Here is an 18,613-nt window from a genome sequence, read left to right as displayed (position 1 = left end):
TATGAGAGAGAAACTGAGGTAGTCTTTCAGTTTCCATCTCTCACTCCCTCTCTCTCTCTCACTTCCCCTCTCGCTCTCTCTCTAACTCCCCTCCCTCGGCTTTCCCTCTCAATCCCTCTGTCTCGCTCTCTCTCACTCCTTCGCTCTCTCTCTCCCCTCTCTATCTCGCTCTCTCACTCACTCACCCACCCACTCTCTCTCTCACTCACTCCCCACCCGTCTCTCTCTCTCTCACTCCAACTTTCTTGTTGACATACATTGTGAATGGATACAGAGGAGTACCACGGTTCACTGCCCTCTCACTGAGGCCTTATAATGATACGATCTGATGGAAGCTTTACACTTCACATAGCTCCTTGTAAGGCTCTATTATTCCTGTTGTAAATCAAAGAAAGCTTTATTTAGACAACCGGTATGTACAATTCAATGTACTACACCAGCGAAGGTTCACTGATGGTTCACCTCTCAACTTGTGCCAATGTCTGAAAGTATTTACTGAAATCATGTTAGTCTAACAGTTCTGACCTGAAAAGTACTATTCATATATTTTGTTTACTCCCATTCATCAAGGATATTTGATATATTCCTTAAATCAAATCAAATGTATTTGTCACATGCTTCATAACTACAGGTGTAGAATAACAGTGAAATGCTCACTTATGGGCCATTCCCAACAATGCAGAGAGAGGAAACCAGAAACCAGCTCCGGAGCTGGCAGCCCTCAGGGAGAAGGGAACAACAGCAAAAGGCATGGATTTTTTTTAGGGTGCATTACGGCCACGCAAAGGGGATGCCGCCGGGAAATTTGAGGCATTATCAATTGCTTGTCAAATTGTGAATGAGAGACTGATGATGTGTGTTCAGCCTGCGCAAAGAAAACAAAGCAGAGCTCATGCCTTTCAAGCTACTTTTTTCAAATCAGCATTAGAGTCGCATCATGCAGCCTTATAATGTATTAAAAATCAAAACATATAGCCCAACGTTTGTAGAACAATGAAAGTTACATTAATAACTCTAAATTAAGCATATAGGAGTACCTATTTCTTTGTTAACCGCTCCAAACAGAATATCTTCATGTGCTCACTCCCTCAAATTATTCAGCCTTGTTGAATTGTATTCTTCAAACTATAAAATAATGTCACGGAATTCTAACCAAATCTTGTCTACTAAATGAACTAGTGTAGCCCACAGCCATATGGCATAGCCAGATCAGGACCTAACATAAGGACAACTCAGACTATGCTATTCTGTTCTTCTGAAATAGACTACATTTTCTTATAATCCTGTTTCTTTAGACCTGTCTAAAATAAATGAGGGATTTATTGTGAAGGTGTAGGCTATATTACATGGATTTATTCAACTTTTTAAAATGTAGATGTTACAAAGGTCTGCATCAGTGGCTTGAAGGCTATGTGTGGAAGCCAGGAAATGCTAAATTAACTGTCAATTACCGTGAGACCGACAGTTATTTGCTTGACAATCACCGGCTGATGAAATTTTGTGACCGCCACAGCCCTAAATAAGGTCAATTGAAGTTGTGTTTGTTTGGGAAATCATGTGTATCAGAGGGTAACTGGACCATACTAGAACTCCCATTGTCAGCAGTGGCCTCAATCCTTTGCCAGATAGCCTAGAGGAGGGGTATGCAAATAGATTCAGCCGCGGGACGATTTTTGTCAGAGTGGATGGTTGGAGGCTGGAACATAATTATAATAATTTATACACTGAAAATTGACCACAACTAAGCACAAAAAGAGGTTGTTTTTGAAAAGAACAATAATTGTATACCTTGATTACATTGAGATGCGATCACAGCTCTTTTTCTATTCACAGAAATGCTTGGGAACAGATTTCCTAAATTACAAAATTTTGGGGCTGAATTCCTGGTGATGTTAGTCTATTTTTACCTAAAATTCCCCCCCACAAAAAATCACTCGCAGGCCGTCTGTTGCCGACCCCTGACCTAGATGCTCACTTGACACATGGTAGGGTCAACACACTCTCTGTCGGTTTAAAGAGTTCACCCTCCTTGTGCGTGTGTGTGGTGTGTGTGTTGGTTTGTGTGTTTGGTGTGTGGTGGTATGTGGACATGGTCGGTGTGGGTAGCTACCCATGCTCCCAGACCACTGCCACCTGCCACCCTCAATGGGCTGGTTGGGGATCAGGTTGTCAAAGGACAATTTAAAGTCAGACAACACCGTCTGGAACTAGCAGGAATGACTCAGAGCTGGTGTTTGTGCTTGTGTGTGTGTGTGTGTGTCTTACCTATTGGCAAATGAGAGTAGGAAACAGTCAAGTTGATATCACCGAGGATTTCACAGATGCCTCTCATTACACTAGTGAGAGGGGCTTTGTAAATAGATAAGATATATTCATGATATACTTTATATTAAGGGATGATATTTGTTACGGAGCTGTATCCTAGTCATTTGCATAATGATGTTGTGTCTAGATATGTGGACTCTTCCTCTTTGGCTGTTCAGTATGTAGTCTGAATCATATCTATCAAAGATCTTTAGGAGAATCCCTCTACACAGACTATATATTATTAAATCCCTACTGTCCCTTGTTACATTGCATTGAGGGTAGTACTCAGCAGGGATTCTGACTGAGGGTCTGGGTAAGAGGTGTTGCTTTCTCTATCTCTTTGACAGCCTCTGACCTACTTCCACCTGGGTTTCACAGCTTATAATGGTTTATCCTGAGCAGCATATCCAATTGCTAAGTGCGCTCTGAGGCGAGTGGGCCATCCTTAAGTGTGTGCGCATGCACGCTGTGTGTTTATGTGTGACTGGGTTGAGGGGGCAGTACATCAGATGTACTCGGCTAGTTGGTTAGTTAGTTGTTTGGAATTGGTTGAGTGTCCCAAATATTCTCCTGTATTTTCTGCTTCAGCATCCCAGGAAAAAGTAATTGAGCTACAGTGCTTTGCGAGTAAGGACTGAATATTTACAGTGAATAACACTTGTTTGGTTGCATGTTTAAAAATTGCAATGTTACACTGCATTCCTAAAAATGTATTTGTTAGTGTAATTACTATCCTATTTTTAGATTAGGCTAGATGACTGTTCTTGAAAAATGTTGTAGAATGCTTTCTAGGTATACTAGTAGCATTTCTACAATGCATACAGTACCAGTCAAAGGTTTGGACACACCTATTCATTCAAGGGTTTTTCTTTATTTTTGCTATTTTCTACATTGTAGAATAATAGTGAAGACATCAAAACTATGAAATAACACATATGGAATCATTTAGTAACCAAAAAATTGTTAAACAAATACAAATATATTTTATACTTGAGATTCTTCAAAGTAGCCACCCTTTGTCCTTTAGTAGTGGCTTCTTTGCAGCAATTCAACCATGAAGGCCGGATTCACACAGTCTCCTCTGAACAGTTGATGTTGAGATGTGTCTGTTACTTGAACTGTGTGAAGCATTTTTTGGGGCTGCAATCTGAGGTGCAGTTAACTCTAATTAATTTATTCTCTGCAGCAGAGGTAACTCTGGGTCTTTCTTTCCTGTGGCGGTCCTCATGAGAGCCAGTTTCATCATAGGGCTTGATGGTTTTTGAGACTGCACTTGAAGAAACTTTCAAAGTTCTTGAAATGCTCCGGATTGACTGATCTTCATGTCTTAAAGTAATGATGGACTGTTGTTTCTCTTTGCTTATTTGAACTGTTTTTGCCATAATATGGACTTGGTCTTTTACCAAATAGGGCTATCTTCTGTATAACACCCCTACCTTGTCACAACACAACCGATTGGCAGAAACACAGGAAAGAAATTCCACTTTCAACAAGTCACACCTGTTCATTGAAATGCATTGCAGGGACATGAAGCTGGTTGAGAGAATGCCAAGAGTGTGCAAAGCTCTCATCAAGGCAAAGGTTGGCTACTTTGAAGAATCTAAAATATGAGTAGGTGAGTCCAAACTTTTGACTGGTACTGTATGTTTTGCTACTCAGTTGAGTTGAATGAGGTGAACTCAGTGTGAAGTTGCTGCTGCTAAGTAAAATATGTAGGGTAGACCGGGGTTGGTTGTCACACTTTTTATTTCTCAGCACCAGTATATCTTACCAGGCTTTTTTCAGTATTAATAGACAGACCAAGGTATTGGTTTGAAATAGGGACATTTTTTATCCTCACATCTTATTCCAACATGGTGTTAGGGCTGGGCGATATGGTCAAAATATTATATCACAGTATTTTTTTTAAATTGGACGGTATGACGGTATTTGACGGTATTTTTAGTTTTTGAATAATAAAAATTCTACATTTGCTTAATGAGTAGTGAGTGATCCTACGGTGGCAACACATAAACTCAGCAAAAAAAGAAACGTCCCCTTTTCAGGACCCTGTCTTTCAAAGATAATTCGTAAAAATCCAAATAACTTCACAGATCTTCATTGTAAAGGGTTTAAACACTGTTTCCCATGCTTGTTCAATGAACCATAAACAATTTATGAACATGCACCTGTGGAACGGTCGTTAAGACACTAACAGCTTTGGTAGGCAATTAAGGTCATAGTTATGAAAACTTAGGACACTAAAGACGCCTTTCTACTGACTCTGAAAAACACCAATAGAAAGATGCCCAGGATCCCTGCTCTGCGTGAATGTGCCTTAGGCATGCTGCGAGGAGGCATGAGGACTGCAGATGTGGCCATGGCAATAAATTGCAATGTCCGTACTGTGAGACGCCTAAGACAGCGCTACAGGGAGACAGGACGGATAGCTGATCGTCCTCGCACTGGCAGACCACGTGTAACAACACCTGCACTGGATCGGTACATCCGAACATCACACCTGCGGGACAGGAGCAGGATGGCAACAACATCTGCCTGAGTTACACCAGGAATGCACAATCCCTCCATCAGTGCTCAGACTGTCTGCAATAGGCTGAGAGAGGCTGGACTCAGGGCTTGTAGGCCTGTTGTAAGGCAGGTCCTCACCAGACATCACTGGCAACAACGTCGCCTATGGGCACAAACCCACCGTCGCTGGACCAGACAGGACTGACAAAAAGGGCTCTTCACTGACGAGTCACGGTTTTGTCTCACCAGGGGTGACGGTCAGATTCGCGTTTCTCGTCGAAGGAATGAGTGTTACACCGAGGCCTGTACTCTGGAGCGGGATCGATTTGGAGGTGGAGGGTCCATCATGGTCTGGGGTGGTGTGTCACAGCATCATCAGACTGAGCTTGTTGTCATTGCAGGCAAGCTCAACGCTGTGTGTTACAGGGAAGACATCCTCCTCCCTCATGTGGTACCCTTCCTGCAGGCTCATCCTGACATGATCCTCCAGCATGACAATGCCACCAGCCATACTGCTCGTTCTGTGCGTGATTTCCTGCAAGACAGGAATGTCAGTGTTCTGCCATGGCCAGCGAAGAGCCCGGGATCTCAATCCCATTGAGCACGTCTGGGACCTGTTGGATCGGAGGGTGAGGGCTAGGGCCATTCCCCCCAGAAATGTCTGGGAACTTGCAGGTGCCATGGTGGAAGAGAGGGGTAACATCTCACAGCAAGAACTGGCAAATCTGGTGCAGTCCATGAGGAGGAGATGCACTGCAGTACTTAATGCAGCTGGTGGCCACACCAGATACTGACTGCTACTTTTGATTTTGATCCCCCTTTGTTCAGGGACACATTATCCAATTTATGTTAGTCACATGTCTGTGGAACTTGTTCAGTTTATGTCTCAGTTTTTGAATCTTGTTATGTTATATATTTACACATGTTAAGTTTGCTGAAAATAAATGCAGTTGACAGTGAGAGGACGTTTCTTTTTTTGCTGAGTTTACATTCTAAATGATTTCAGTGAGTCTTCATTCTGATTGTTTTTTACTGTTCAATTCAACTTCAACCAAAACAAATTTCAGCACTTTTATCATTTCTGCATTTCCTGCGCTCAATTGTAGTGGTGGAAAAAATACCCAATTGTCATACTTGAGTAAAAGTAAAGATACGTTAATAGAAAATGACTAAAGTAAAAGTGAAAGTCACCCAGTAAAATACTACTTGAGTAAAAGTCTAAAAGTATTTGGTTTTAAATATACTTAAGTATCAAAGTAAATGTAATTGATAAAATGTACTTAAATATCAAAAGTAAGTATAAATAATTTCCTTATATTAAGCATACCAGATGGTACCATTGTCTTATTTTTTTAATTTACGGATAGCCAGGGGAACACTCAGATATAATTTACAAACAAAGTCTTTGTGTTTAGTGAGTCCTCCAGATCAGAGGCAGTAGATGACAAGGGATGTTCTCTTGGCAAGTGTGAATTGGACCATTTTCCTGTCCTGCTAAGCATTCAAAATGTAACGAGTACTTTTAGGTGTCAGGGAAAATGTATGGAGTAAAAAGTACAGTATTTTCTTTAGGAATGTAGTGAAGTAAAAGTAAAAGTTGTCAAAAATAAAAATAGTAAAGTACAGATACAAAAAAAAACGACTTAAGTAGTACTTGAAAGTATTTTTACTTAAGTACTTTACACCACTGCTAAATTGAGATAATTTCCACACTGTCACGTAGGGCTGCAGGATATGGGCAAATAATCTAGGATTTATTTTTAACCAAACGTTGCGATTGCGATTTGACTTGCGAATTAGAGCAAAACCGTTGGAATCGTGGAAATATAACAACTATTGTAATTATATAGTTCGAATAGAATAGTGGACACTTTGAATAAAGTGTTGTTTGAGATGACAACGAATTAAAATGGCAGGGAGGAGTTATTGTGACAGGGTAGGAACTAAGTGTTTATACGTGTTTCCTAGGGGACCCTATAGGCTTTGGCTATATTGCATGTTTTCTCTTAGCTACTTTATGTAGCTAACATATTCTTGCTTTGCATATTCCTGTTTGATTTAGAAGATACTGTTGCACAAACAACATGCTGATTTAGATCTACACCATCACTGGTATTGTCAGGCTGTATTAGCTAGCTACGTTTGCTCTTACTCAGTTCATTTATTAGCTAGCTAGCTAGATTTTTGCGTTAGCGGCTAACAATTAGCGTCTCAAGATTTATGGCAACTTGCTAAGAAAAGATAAACTAGCTGTTTGCTGATGTAAGAAACACAAACTAACAGTGTCACTATAGAACACTAGTGCATATATATATTAAGAAGAAAAGTAAAAACAGCATTGTTGCATGTGCTGCATTGACCACGCAGACTGAACGCAAGTGTCTCGTGGTTGAGGATCATCAAGTGCGCTCCTTGAGTGACGGAGAGTGGCTAGGTCTGCGTGGAAAGTGGCATGTGTGTGTTTGCACATGCATGTGACAGAAAAAGAGGAAATTCAGGGAGCTTTTTATAGCAGAAGCACAAAGGACCTTAGGATTTGTTGTATCCTAGCAGTGGCAGTGTCCCTGAACAATATGGTTACAATGGGTTGGATTGTGACAAGGGTATTTCCATGTAAAAGGCCCCATGAGCACTAACATAGGAGTACATAACATTTGGTGTCAAATGAGCTAAGAGTCAAGACTATATATTTGATTTTATTTACTAAGGCATACTAAGGCATTTTTCAACCATTTTCCGTCTTAAAAAATAGGAATAAGCAATGGCTTTTGATTTCAGGTCAAACGGATGGAAACAGATGGAAAAGGGGTCTTAGAAAACAGTATAGTACAGTAGAGTAGAGCACACTAGAGTAGAGTACAATATAATTGACTGTACTGAACTCTACTGTACTGAACTCTACTGTACTGTACTCTACTGTACTGTACTGTACTGTACTGTGCTGTGCTCTATGATGCTTTACTTTGCTGTACTGTGATGTCCATACCTGTGATACATAGACGTCTATGATTGGTACAGATTTGGTTCCGGCTGGACCAATCAAATCTGGTATTGTTTTGGGGCAGAGCTCATTAGAGTAATAGCCAGTGTGTAGAATAATACCCAAACATGCAAAGGAGGATTCTAAATGTTTCTACCTTGTGTACCTTTTCAGGATGTATCACCATGAAGAGAATTACATTCGTAATTATGCATTTCTGTATAGTACAGATTAGGGAACCATAATGTCATTCTGTTACCATCATTTGTTTACCATGGAATTGCCCACAACCAATGCCAATTTATTATAATAGAGTTGAATGTGACAACCAACCCCACATTCCATGAGACACCCATCCCCAATACCCTCAATGCAAATTCAGATGCTAGTTACCACATGGCTTTTATTTTTTTTTATTTTTTTTTAACCTTTATTTAACCAGGTAGGCCACTTGAGAACAAGTTCTCATTTACAACTGCGACCTGGCCAAGATAAAGCAAAGCAGTGCGACACAAACAACAACACAAGAGTTACACATGGAATAAACAAACGTACAGTCAATAACACAATAGAAAAGTCTATATACAGTGTGTGCAAATGAGGTAAGATTAGGGAGGTAAGGCAATAAATAGGCCGTAGTGGTGAAATAATTGCAATTTAGCAATTAAATACGGGAGTGATAGATGTGCAGAATATGAATGTGCAAGTAGAGATATTGGGGTGCAAAGGAGCATAAATAAATAACAATATGGGGATGAGGTAGTTGGATGGGCTATTTACAGATGGGCTACGTACAGGTTCAATGATCTGTAAGCTGCTCTGACAGCTGATGCTTAAAGTTAGTGAGGGAGATATGAGTCTCCAGCTTCAGTGATTTTTGCAATTCGTTCCAGTCATTGGCAGCAGAGAACTGGAAGGAAAGGCGGCCAAACCAGGAATTGGCTTTAGGGGTGACCAGTGAAATATACCTGCTGGAGCACGTGCTACGGGTGGGTGCTGCTATGGTGAGCAGTGAGCTGAGATAAGGTGGGGCTTTACCTAGCAAAGATTTATAGATGACCTGGAGCCAGTGGGTTTGGCGACGAATATGAAGTGAGGGCCAGCCAACGAGAGCATACAGGTCGAAGTGGTGGGTAGTATATCGGGCTTTGGTGACAAAACGGATGGCACTGTGATAGACTGCATCCAATTTGCTGAGTAGAGTGTTAGAGGCTATTTTGTAAATTACATCGCTAAAGTCAAAGATTGGTAGGATAGTCAGTTTTACGTGGGTATGTTTGACATGATTGAAGGATGCTTTGTTGAGAAATAGGAAGCCGATTCTAGATTTAATTTTGGATTGGAGATGCTTAATGTGAGTCTGGAAGGAGAGTTTACAGTCTAACCAGGCACCTAGGTATTTGTAGTTGTCCACATATTCTAAGTCAGAACCGTCCAGAGTAGTGATGCTGGACGGGCGGGCAGGTGCGGGCAGCGATTGGTTGAGGAGCATGCATTTAGTTTTATGGCATTGAAGCTCGTCAGGAGGTTAGTTAACACAGTGTCCAAAGAAGGGCCAGAAGTATACAGAATGGTGTCGTCTGCATAGAGGTGGATCAGAGAATCACCAGCAGCAAGAGTGACATCATTGATATATACAGAGAAAAGATTTGGCCTGAGAATTGAACCCTGTGGCACCCCCATAGAGACTGCCAGAGGTCCGGACAACAGGCCCTCCGATTTGACACACTGAACTCTGTCTGAGAAGTAGTTGGTGAACCAGGCGAGTCTGCCGATAAGAATGTGGTGATTGACAGAGTCGAAAGCCTTGGCCAGGTCGATGAATACGGCTGCACAGTATTGTCTTTTATCGATGGCGGTTATGATATCGTTTAGGACCTTGAGCGTGGCTGAGGTGTACCCATGACTAGCTCGGAAACCAGATTGCATAGCGGAGATAGCTACGGTGGGATTCAAAATGGTCGGTGATCTGTTTGTTAATAACTTGACTTTCAAAGACCTTAGAAAGGCAGGGTAGGATAGATATAGGTCTGTAACAGTTTGGGTCTAGAGTGTCTCCCCTTTTGAAGAGGGGGATGACCGCGGCAGCTTTCCAATCTTTGGGGATCTCAGACGAATCGAAAGAGAGGTTGAACAGGCTGGTAATGGGGGTTGCAACAATTGCGGCGGATCATTTTAGAAAGAAAGGGTCCAGATTGTCTAGCCCAGCTGATTTGTAAGGGTCCAGATTTTGAAGCTCTTTCAGAACATCAGCTATCTGGATTTGGGTGAAGGAGAAATGGGGAGGCTTGGGCAAGTTGCTGTGGGGGGTGCGGAGCTGTTGACCGGGGTAGGGGTAGCCAGGTGGAAAGCAAGGCCAGCTGTAGAAAAATGGTTATTGAAATTCTCAATTATCGTGGATTTATCGGTGGTGACAGTGTTTCCTAGCCTCAGTGCAGTGGGCAGCTGGGAGGAGGTGCTCTTATTCTCCATGGACTTTACAGTGTCCCAGAACTCTTTGGAGTTTGTGCTTCAGGATGCAAATTTCTTTTTGAAAAAGCTAGCCTTTGCTTTCCTAACTGCCTGTGTATATTGGTTCCTAACCTCCCTGAAAAGTTGCATATCGCAGGGGCTATTCGATGTTAATGCAGTACGCCACAGGATGTTTTTGTGCTGGTCAAGGGCAGTCAGGTCTGGAGTGAACCAAGGGCTATATCTGTTCCTGGTTCCACATTTTTGGAATGGGGCATGCTTATTTGAGATGGTGAGGAAAGCACTTTTAAAGAATAATCAGGCATCCTCTACTGACAGAATGAGGTCAATATCCTTCCAGGATACCCGGGCCAGGTCGATTAGAAAGGCCTGCTTGCTGAAGTGTTTTAGGGAGCGTTTGACAGTGATGAGGGGTGGTCGTTTGACCGCAGACCCATTACGGACGCAGGCAATGAGACAGTGATCGCTGAGATCCTGATTGAAGACAGCAGAGGTGTATTTAGAGGGCAGGTTGGTCAGGATGATATCTATGAGGGTGCCCATGTTTACGGATTTTGGGGTTGTACCTGGTAGGTTCATTGATCATTTGTGTGAGATTGAGGGCATTTAGCTTAGATTGTAGGACTGCCGGGGTGTTAAGCATGTCCCAGTTTAGGTCACCTAACAGTACGAGCTCTGAAGATAGATGGGGGGCAATCAATTCACATATGGTGTCCAGGGCACAGCTGGGGGCTGATGGTGGTCTATAACAAGCAGCAACGGTGAGAGACTTGTTTCTGGAAAGGTGGATTTTTAAAAGTAGAAGCTCAAATTTTGGGGCACAGACCTGGATAGTATGACAGAACTCTGCAGGCTATCTCTGCAGTAGATTGCAACTCCGCCCCCTTTTGGCAGTTCTATCTTGTCGGAAAATGTGATAGTTAGGGATGGACATTTCTGGATTTTTGGAGGCCTTCCTAAGCCCGGATTCAGACACAGCTAGGACATCCGGGTTGGCAGAGTGTGCTAAAGCAGTGAATAAAACACTGACCTAGGAGCTCATGGATACTCCAAAATAGCAAACATTTACAAAGATTATTATTATTCATTTTTTACCTATGAAAAACAAAAATTCTCCTCACCTCAATGTTTTTTCATGCTGATGTGAATTGACCAGGTGGATGAGTTTATTTCAAAGAATTCACACATTTTAACCTTAAAATGAATTACAGAGCACCATTTAGATATAGAGTAATTAGCACTGTGACAACCAAACCCGATCTCCCCTAAGCCTTGTCCGAACCAGAAAGGCTCCTGCCACTATGGGCCAATCTCGTGTTTCTGTAGCGTGAGACAGCTTGGACATGATGCTAGTTGCTGCTGCTAGCCCTGTGCATAAGCGTTAGACCACTTTGGTTACGTTCTCAGACTACTGGCAGCATATGTATCTACCTTGGCAGATCAGTTGTCTTTTGTTTCGCTGAGAGCAGGGAGATGACCAATTGGAGGTCTGAAATGAGTAAAAAACGAAATGTCTTCACACCCAGAAGTAGGAAGACAGTTCTTGATTTTGTGAAAGTCAATCTTTACAAAGGCTTTGGTGTATGCTTAATTTAGCCTAATTCAAGTGGATTTTCAAAATATTGTTGTCCATTCTTGAACTTGTTACTCAAATTTGCACAATGTATATTATTTAGGCTGTTATTGGAGGAAAAGGGGACAATAATAAGCATTATGTCCTCCAGCTAAACACAAATATCACTCGTACCTTTAACATTGCACTTGTATGATCCCCCTCTGTGTAGTCCTGAGACTTTGGACCTTGGCTCACACCTCACCACCCACACACAGCACCTGATCCCAGACCTGTTGGAGGATGTTGTGGATGGAGAGCCTGGCTGTGTTCTCACCTGTTCCGCTTATCCTGGACCAGTTGGGGAGCCTAGCCAACAGGAGGAGGAGAATCCTGGACCAGCTGGGGAGCCTAGCCAACAGGAGGAGGAGAATCCTGGACCAGCTGGGGAGCCTAGCCAACAGGAGGAGGAGGATCCTGGACCAGCTGGGGAGCCTAGCCAACAGGAGGAGGATCCTGGACCAGCTGAGGAGCCTAGCCAACAGGAGGAGGATCCTGGACCAGCTGAGGAGCCTAGCCAACAGGAGGAGGAGAATCCTGGACCAGCTGGGGAGCCTAGCCAACAGGAGGAGGATCCTGGACCAGCTGAGGAGCCTAGCCAACAGGAGGAGGAGGATCCTGGACCAGCTGGGGAGCCTAGCCAACAGGAGGAGGATCCGGGACCAGCTGAGGAGCCTAGACAACAGGAGGAGAATCCTGGACCAGTTGGGGAGCCTAGCCAACAGGAGGAGGAGAATCCTGGACCAGCTGAGGAGCCTAGCCAACAGGAGGAGGAGAATCCTGGACCAGCTGTGGAGCCTAGCCAACAGGAGGAGGAGGATCCTGGATGTCCCAGGGGAAGGTGGGTCTCTGTGGTGCTGTGGCCCGTCCTTCATACCTCCTGAGCTTTCCCCTCTCTGTCCCAGAGTCCCCGGGGGGGTTGAAGATGATGTCACTTAGTCACCCTCCCCCATATGACCCCTTCATCTGTTCACTTACTTTATGTGCAGTTTATTAATGTATTAATGCTTCATTGTGATGTCCTTACTGAGAAGATCAAGGTGATCCACCTTAACCTGCCTGCTCAAATCTCAGGTCATTATGGTAAAAGTATTGAGGAATGTACTTCAGCTTGGATGTTTCTTCCTGAGCAGGACAAGGTCACAACAGGAGGAAGACCCAGCCACCTCCTCCAGCATAAAGGAGGAAGAGGATGAAGAAAAGGAGAGGGGCACAACCCCTTTAGCCATCTGTGGACTCATGGACCACAGTAAAGAAGACTATTACCAGGTGTGTATAGAGCTCCCTCTCTCTCTTCCCCTACTCTCTCTCTCTCTCTCTCACTCACTCACTCACTCACTCACTCACTCACTCACTCACTCACTCACTCACTCACTCACTCACTCACTCACTCACTCACTCACTCACTCACTCACTCACTCACTCACTCACTCACTCACTCACTCACTCTCTCACTCACCTCAATAACAATGCAAAATGCATGGCAAGCGGTACCAGAGTGCCAAGTCTAGGACAAAAAGGCTTCTCAGCAGTTTTTACCCCCAAGCCATAAGACTCCTGAATAGGTAATCAAATGGCTACCCGGACTATTTGCATCTGCTGCTACTCTCTGTTTATCATATATGCATAGTCACTTTAACTATACATTCATGTACATACTACCTCAATTGGGCCGACCAACCAGTGCTCCCGCACATTGGCTAACCGGGCTATCTGCATTGTTTTCCACCACCCGCCAACCCCTCTTTTACGCTACTGCTACTCTCTGTTCATCATATATGCATAGTCACTTTAACCATATCTACATGTACATACTACCTCAATCAGCCAGACTAACCGGTGTCTGTATGTAGCCTCGCTACTTTTATAGCCTCGCTACTGTATATAGCCTGTCATTTTACTGTTGTTTTATTTCTTTACTTACCTATTGTTCACCTAATACCTTTTTTGCACTATTGGTTAGAGCCTGTAAGTAAACATTTCACTGTAAGGTCTACACCTGTTTTATTCAGCGGACGTGACAAATAAACTTTAATTTGATTTGAAAACAAATGATTGGTGATTCACCCTCAGCTCAACACACTTTAAGTGTATACATGTATTTACCACTCTATATTATTCAGTGATAGACTAGATGTTAACATCGTCACACATCCAGAGCTATTTCTAAACCACAGTGTTATTGTGACGTGCAGCACGGCTCACTATTAAGCAGTCTATAGAAAGAAATAACTACCTAATGAGCAGAAGTGCACATTCGCTGAGATATGTATGGTGAAATATGAATTTGTCAGAATGGGTAAATTGGGCCAATATTCTCTGAGTACATAATGGTATGGTGTGTTTCATTTAATGAGTCTGTGCGTACAGTCTATTGATAAAGACATTGTCCGTATTGGGTTTTAGGATCATGACCCCTCCAGCTCAGAGCGCGTCAGGTGTGTGGCAGTGAGCTGGCAGGCTCAGGACACCCAGAACCAAGACCAGCACAAAGACAGGTACAAGGCTTTTAGGGAAGACAGACTTTTACTTGTGTCAACAGATATATTACTTTCATGGTAATATCAATCACATGCAAGGGCTGAGGGAGTGGCCAATACAGTAGAGGAAGTAGGAGTAAGTTATTTTGGTAATGATTTAGGGAATAAGGCACATGTTCTCTCACTGCTGGCTGCTAGCATTTGTTTACTGGCTGATTCACAGGCATCACCAAGCCTATCCCAACAGTCCCGTCAAATCAAGACAAGTCTTTCTAATGATTGACTAAAATGACTCATATGGTATAATAAAATTATCGCAACAGAACAATCACATTTCAATGCTCAACTCTATTTTAATTGGTGTGCTATGAAAGAAGCCTTAACCCAAACCACTTTTTCACCTTCATGTTGAAAACAAACAGATGATTAAGAACCATTTGAGGAAGGTCAGCAGCAACAGAGCAGTGATATCTCTGCTGCTAGAGGAGAGGGAAAAACTGTACTGAGCCAGCTACTACTCTTCTGACCCAATCCAAATGTAGCATCTTTAATTCGGACTGGAACAATCTTTCGGCTGAAAACCTCTGCCGTGATGTAGTCCTGAAAGACACAATAACCTTTTAGATATTCCTACAGTAGCAACATGAGCATGTTTGCAGACCCTTGAATGACGTGTGTAACAGTTCTTTTGGGTGAGATGAGGGCAGTGGAAGGTAGGCCCCTAAATGGCAGGTACTGATCTGCTCTCACCATGTGACCATGGCTCCTCGCTCTTTCGATCTGCCTGATTGCCCACAGCAAGAGGTGGTCTTAGCCGGGTTTCGGGGTCACCAGGACCAGCTCAGGGCTGGTGCCAAACCGGACCATGGTCAGGTAAAGGAACAGAAAATACATTCTGCCCCGGCCAGACAGAGACACAGGGAACATGTAAAATTAGTCAATGCTGTCTGTCCCTGGGGTGTAGACAGAAATACAGAACAGAAACGGTACAATATTCTGATCACAATACAGCTACAACACTAAGGTGATAGTCTAGTCTGTCTTTTGTTGTATGAGCCAAGACAGTTAGCCTAGTATTCATTGGGGTTGTAAAAAAAAATTATACTCATTGTGTTTTTCTATGGGTCATGCCATGTCCTGAGGGTAGCTGGGCAGATATTCCAAGGGGTGGAGGACCTCACACCTCTCAGCCCACAACAGACTCTGAGGCCTTTTCAGTCTGATGCCTGGATATTTCCATTAAGTTCCTCATGGGTTGGCAGGTAGCCTAGTGGTTAGAGCGTTGGACTAGTAACCGATAGGTTGCAAGATTGAATCCCAAGCTGACAAGGTAAAAATCTGTTGTTCTGCCCCTGAACAAGGCAGTTAACCCACTGTTCCTAGGCCGTCATTGAAAATAAGAATTTGTTCTTAACTGACTTGCCTAGTTAAATAAAGGTTAATAAAATGAGCAAGATAGGCATCCTGGTCCATCTTTCTGTGGGTGCAGGGCCACTCACTAGGTGCCCCCAGCCACCTGTGATATCAGCAGCTCCCTCAACCTGTCTTATCTCTTTTTGACCATCAAATGTGCATCAATGTCTTCAAGGAGTTGCTTCCTCCAGTTTGTCTTTGCAGTGGACATATTGTCCTCTTCTCCATTTCCCTTTTGCTCTGATTTGTCTTCCTATTCTCATGGCTCTCCTGTATCGATGATCTTGGCACCTGAAGAGTCCACAAAAACCCATGATCTTTACACCTGGACTGTCGAAATCGACACCGATTTTCCCGATTTACATCCACTGACATGCATAAGGGAAACCTGTATGATGTCATTGTAGGTACAGCAAACTTAGGACCAAGATTCCAAATAATGGACCTAGCAATGAACTAGCCTGATTGTCATCATTACAACGCCACCGAAAAGGGATATTAAAACAATGCTACAAGACAATCGTAAATAATGTATTCAGTTTCTGAAGCATTATCCCTCATTCTTAATATATTCTTAGCCCACTTAACTAAATAGGTATTAACTGATGTTAAGAATATAAGGACATATAATAATGTATTAGACTTCTATAGCGCTTTTCATTGCAAACAAAATCTCAAAGCGCTTCAAAAGCAATAACCAATAACAACTTGTGACAAGGCTACAACAATTGTAGCTAGGTCAGACATAGTTGTGTAGAAACAGGAGTTCTACATTTGGACCAGTCAGACAAATCTGTGGCTATGCCTTTTTCTCTGTATGTTGTTTTGAATTCAGCATTGGTGTCCTGCAGCTCCGATTCTCTCCACTAGCTGAGCTCAGTGCTGCAGAAGTAGGTTAACAGAACACAGCAGTGCCTACAGTCATGACTCGGATATGATTCCAGTCCAAATAACGACAGTCATATCTAGTCACGCGGAACATACACTTACCCTGTACTCTGGCAGGGTGGCACAGCACTGCCTGTAATGTACTGCTGCTAAATGCAGCTAAATGCTTCATTGATTTAACTAATTGTTATTGTATGGAACTAGATTCTTCATTGATTTAACTTATGATAATTGTAGCCATCACCATTAATTGAAAAGCATTATATTTTTTGTCACCCAGGGCTCTTATGCTGCATTTACAAAGGCAGCCCAATTCTGATCTTTTTTCTACTAATTGTTCTTTTGACCAATCACATCAGATCTTTTCACAACAGATCTTTTTAAAAACTAAAAAAAAAATCTAAATTCGTTGCCTGTGTAAACGCTTCCTTCGTCAAAACCGCTTATGATAGTCAGATATTATGATATCCCATTACATATTATTTTAATATGCCCATTCTGACCTGTAACAAATGGAATCATATAACATTTTTATTTATTTACTATTATAACTTTGCAGTTGATTTCTTTCAACGTAAAATGTTTAATTTTCAGCATGACCCGATTCCAGATGGCCGATGGAATAAACCTGTCTGACTCTGAAAAGGTAACTATATCCTCTGAAAGTCAAGATAGTATTTCATTTATGACATGAGACACTATATCAAGCTACATCTTATAATTTATAACGAGAAGAGTGACAAATACAACGACAAAAACATGTTGATGTATGGGTATTTTTGAACAGCTCAGAATATAATGGTTCACTTCAGTTCTCATATTAGATAATGAGTTAATTAAAGATATGTCTTATGTATTCATACTACAGTATATATTTTCTGAAGTGGAATACTTTTGCATTGGCTAATGTCTAGTGTGTGTCCATACTGGTTAGTGTGTGTTAGCGTTTGTGCGTGTGTATGTGTGTGTGTGTTTGAGTAACAGCCCCCTCCCTCTCCTCTTTCTCCTCTCTGACGCACACGGTGAGAGGGAGGTTCTAGAACATCACCAAATCATGATGTCAAACGAAACTAAATGAACCCCTCTTTCCCCCACCCTAGCCCATATTTATGCATAAAAAGCCATTTTATCCGAGTACTGCTGCTCACACTGAGCTAACAACGTCAGCCTCTCTGCTCTCCAGTTAGAATGCTCAGCCTCACGACGTTACCACGGAGACGCCCCCCCACATCATATTCCCACACGCGTGGTTTTCCTGACGTTTCCCTGGCGCTATGAATAATCCATGTGGAGGAGAGCTGGAGCAGTAGAAGGATCACTGGGAAAGCAGACAGACCGGAAAAACAGGGAAAACACATATATGGATTGTACTGAATCAGGGAATAGAGGAGTGATAAGGAGAACACAGTGATATTACGCCCGAAGGGATCTCACTGTTCTGAGGGACCGGAGAACGCTGTCGCACACGCAGGGATCTAACAACTGGGATCACATGTGGACCCAGGTCTGATGAAACCAAGGCGAGAGCTGAACTGAGATGAGCCCCATTACGTGACCGTTAACGTCACGTCTTACACTTTGATAACTGAGGTGTGGGGCACACGGACACAACACAGGATCGCTTCCCCTCAGGACAAGCCCAGGGCCAGCATCTGGCTTTCTCCAACCTCTCCACCCACCACAGACAGAGAGTCAGCACCCTCCCCCAGAACCCTCATTCTGAAGACATGTTCTGCTTCTGTTTCCAGAGCCCCTCCCTCAAGCAGCAAGCTCTGGAGGCTGAGCTGTGCCCCTCGCCACTCGGAACCCCTCAAGAGGACCTAGATCACCCCCCTTGTACCAAGGACTACCAGAGCCTAACCCCATCTCTCCACTCCCTCCCAAAACAGGAACATGACATGATCAGTACCTCACTGACAGGTATTTATAGACCCTCATCTCCTTGTGAGCATA

At 43.0% G+C, this 18,613-nt stretch overlaps 1 protein-coding gene across 2 annotated transcripts in view; it reads left to right on the top strand.

Moving 5' to 3' along the window:
- Positions 1-18,613, top strand: part of LOC106577150 (protein FAM13A) — a 72,364-nt gene that overhangs the window by 19,167 nt on the left and 34,584 nt on the right. For both annotated transcript variants that reach the window (XM_014154950.2, XM_045700902.1), the window contains 5 exons: positions 12,052-12,720; positions 13,013-13,148; positions 14,286-14,377; positions 17,255-17,306; positions 18,409-18,580. In XM_014154950.2, the coding sequence (XP_014010425.2) occupies positions 12,052-12,720; positions 13,013-13,148; positions 14,286-14,377; positions 17,255-17,306; positions 18,409-18,580 (1,121 nt within the window). The remainder of the gene's footprint in view (positions 1-12,051; positions 12,721-13,012; positions 13,149-14,285; positions 14,378-17,254; positions 17,307-18,408; positions 18,581-18,613) is intronic.

This window comes from Salmo salar, chromosome ssa18 (genome assembly GCF_905237065.1).
Source record: "Salmo salar chromosome ssa18, Ssal_v3.1, whole genome shotgun sequence".
Lineage (NCBI taxonomy): Eukaryota > Metazoa > Chordata > Actinopteri > Salmoniformes > Salmonidae > Salmo > Salmo salar.
The sequence above is the reverse complement of the archived record's forward strand: the minus strand, read 5'-3'. Positions and strand labels throughout refer to the sequence as shown.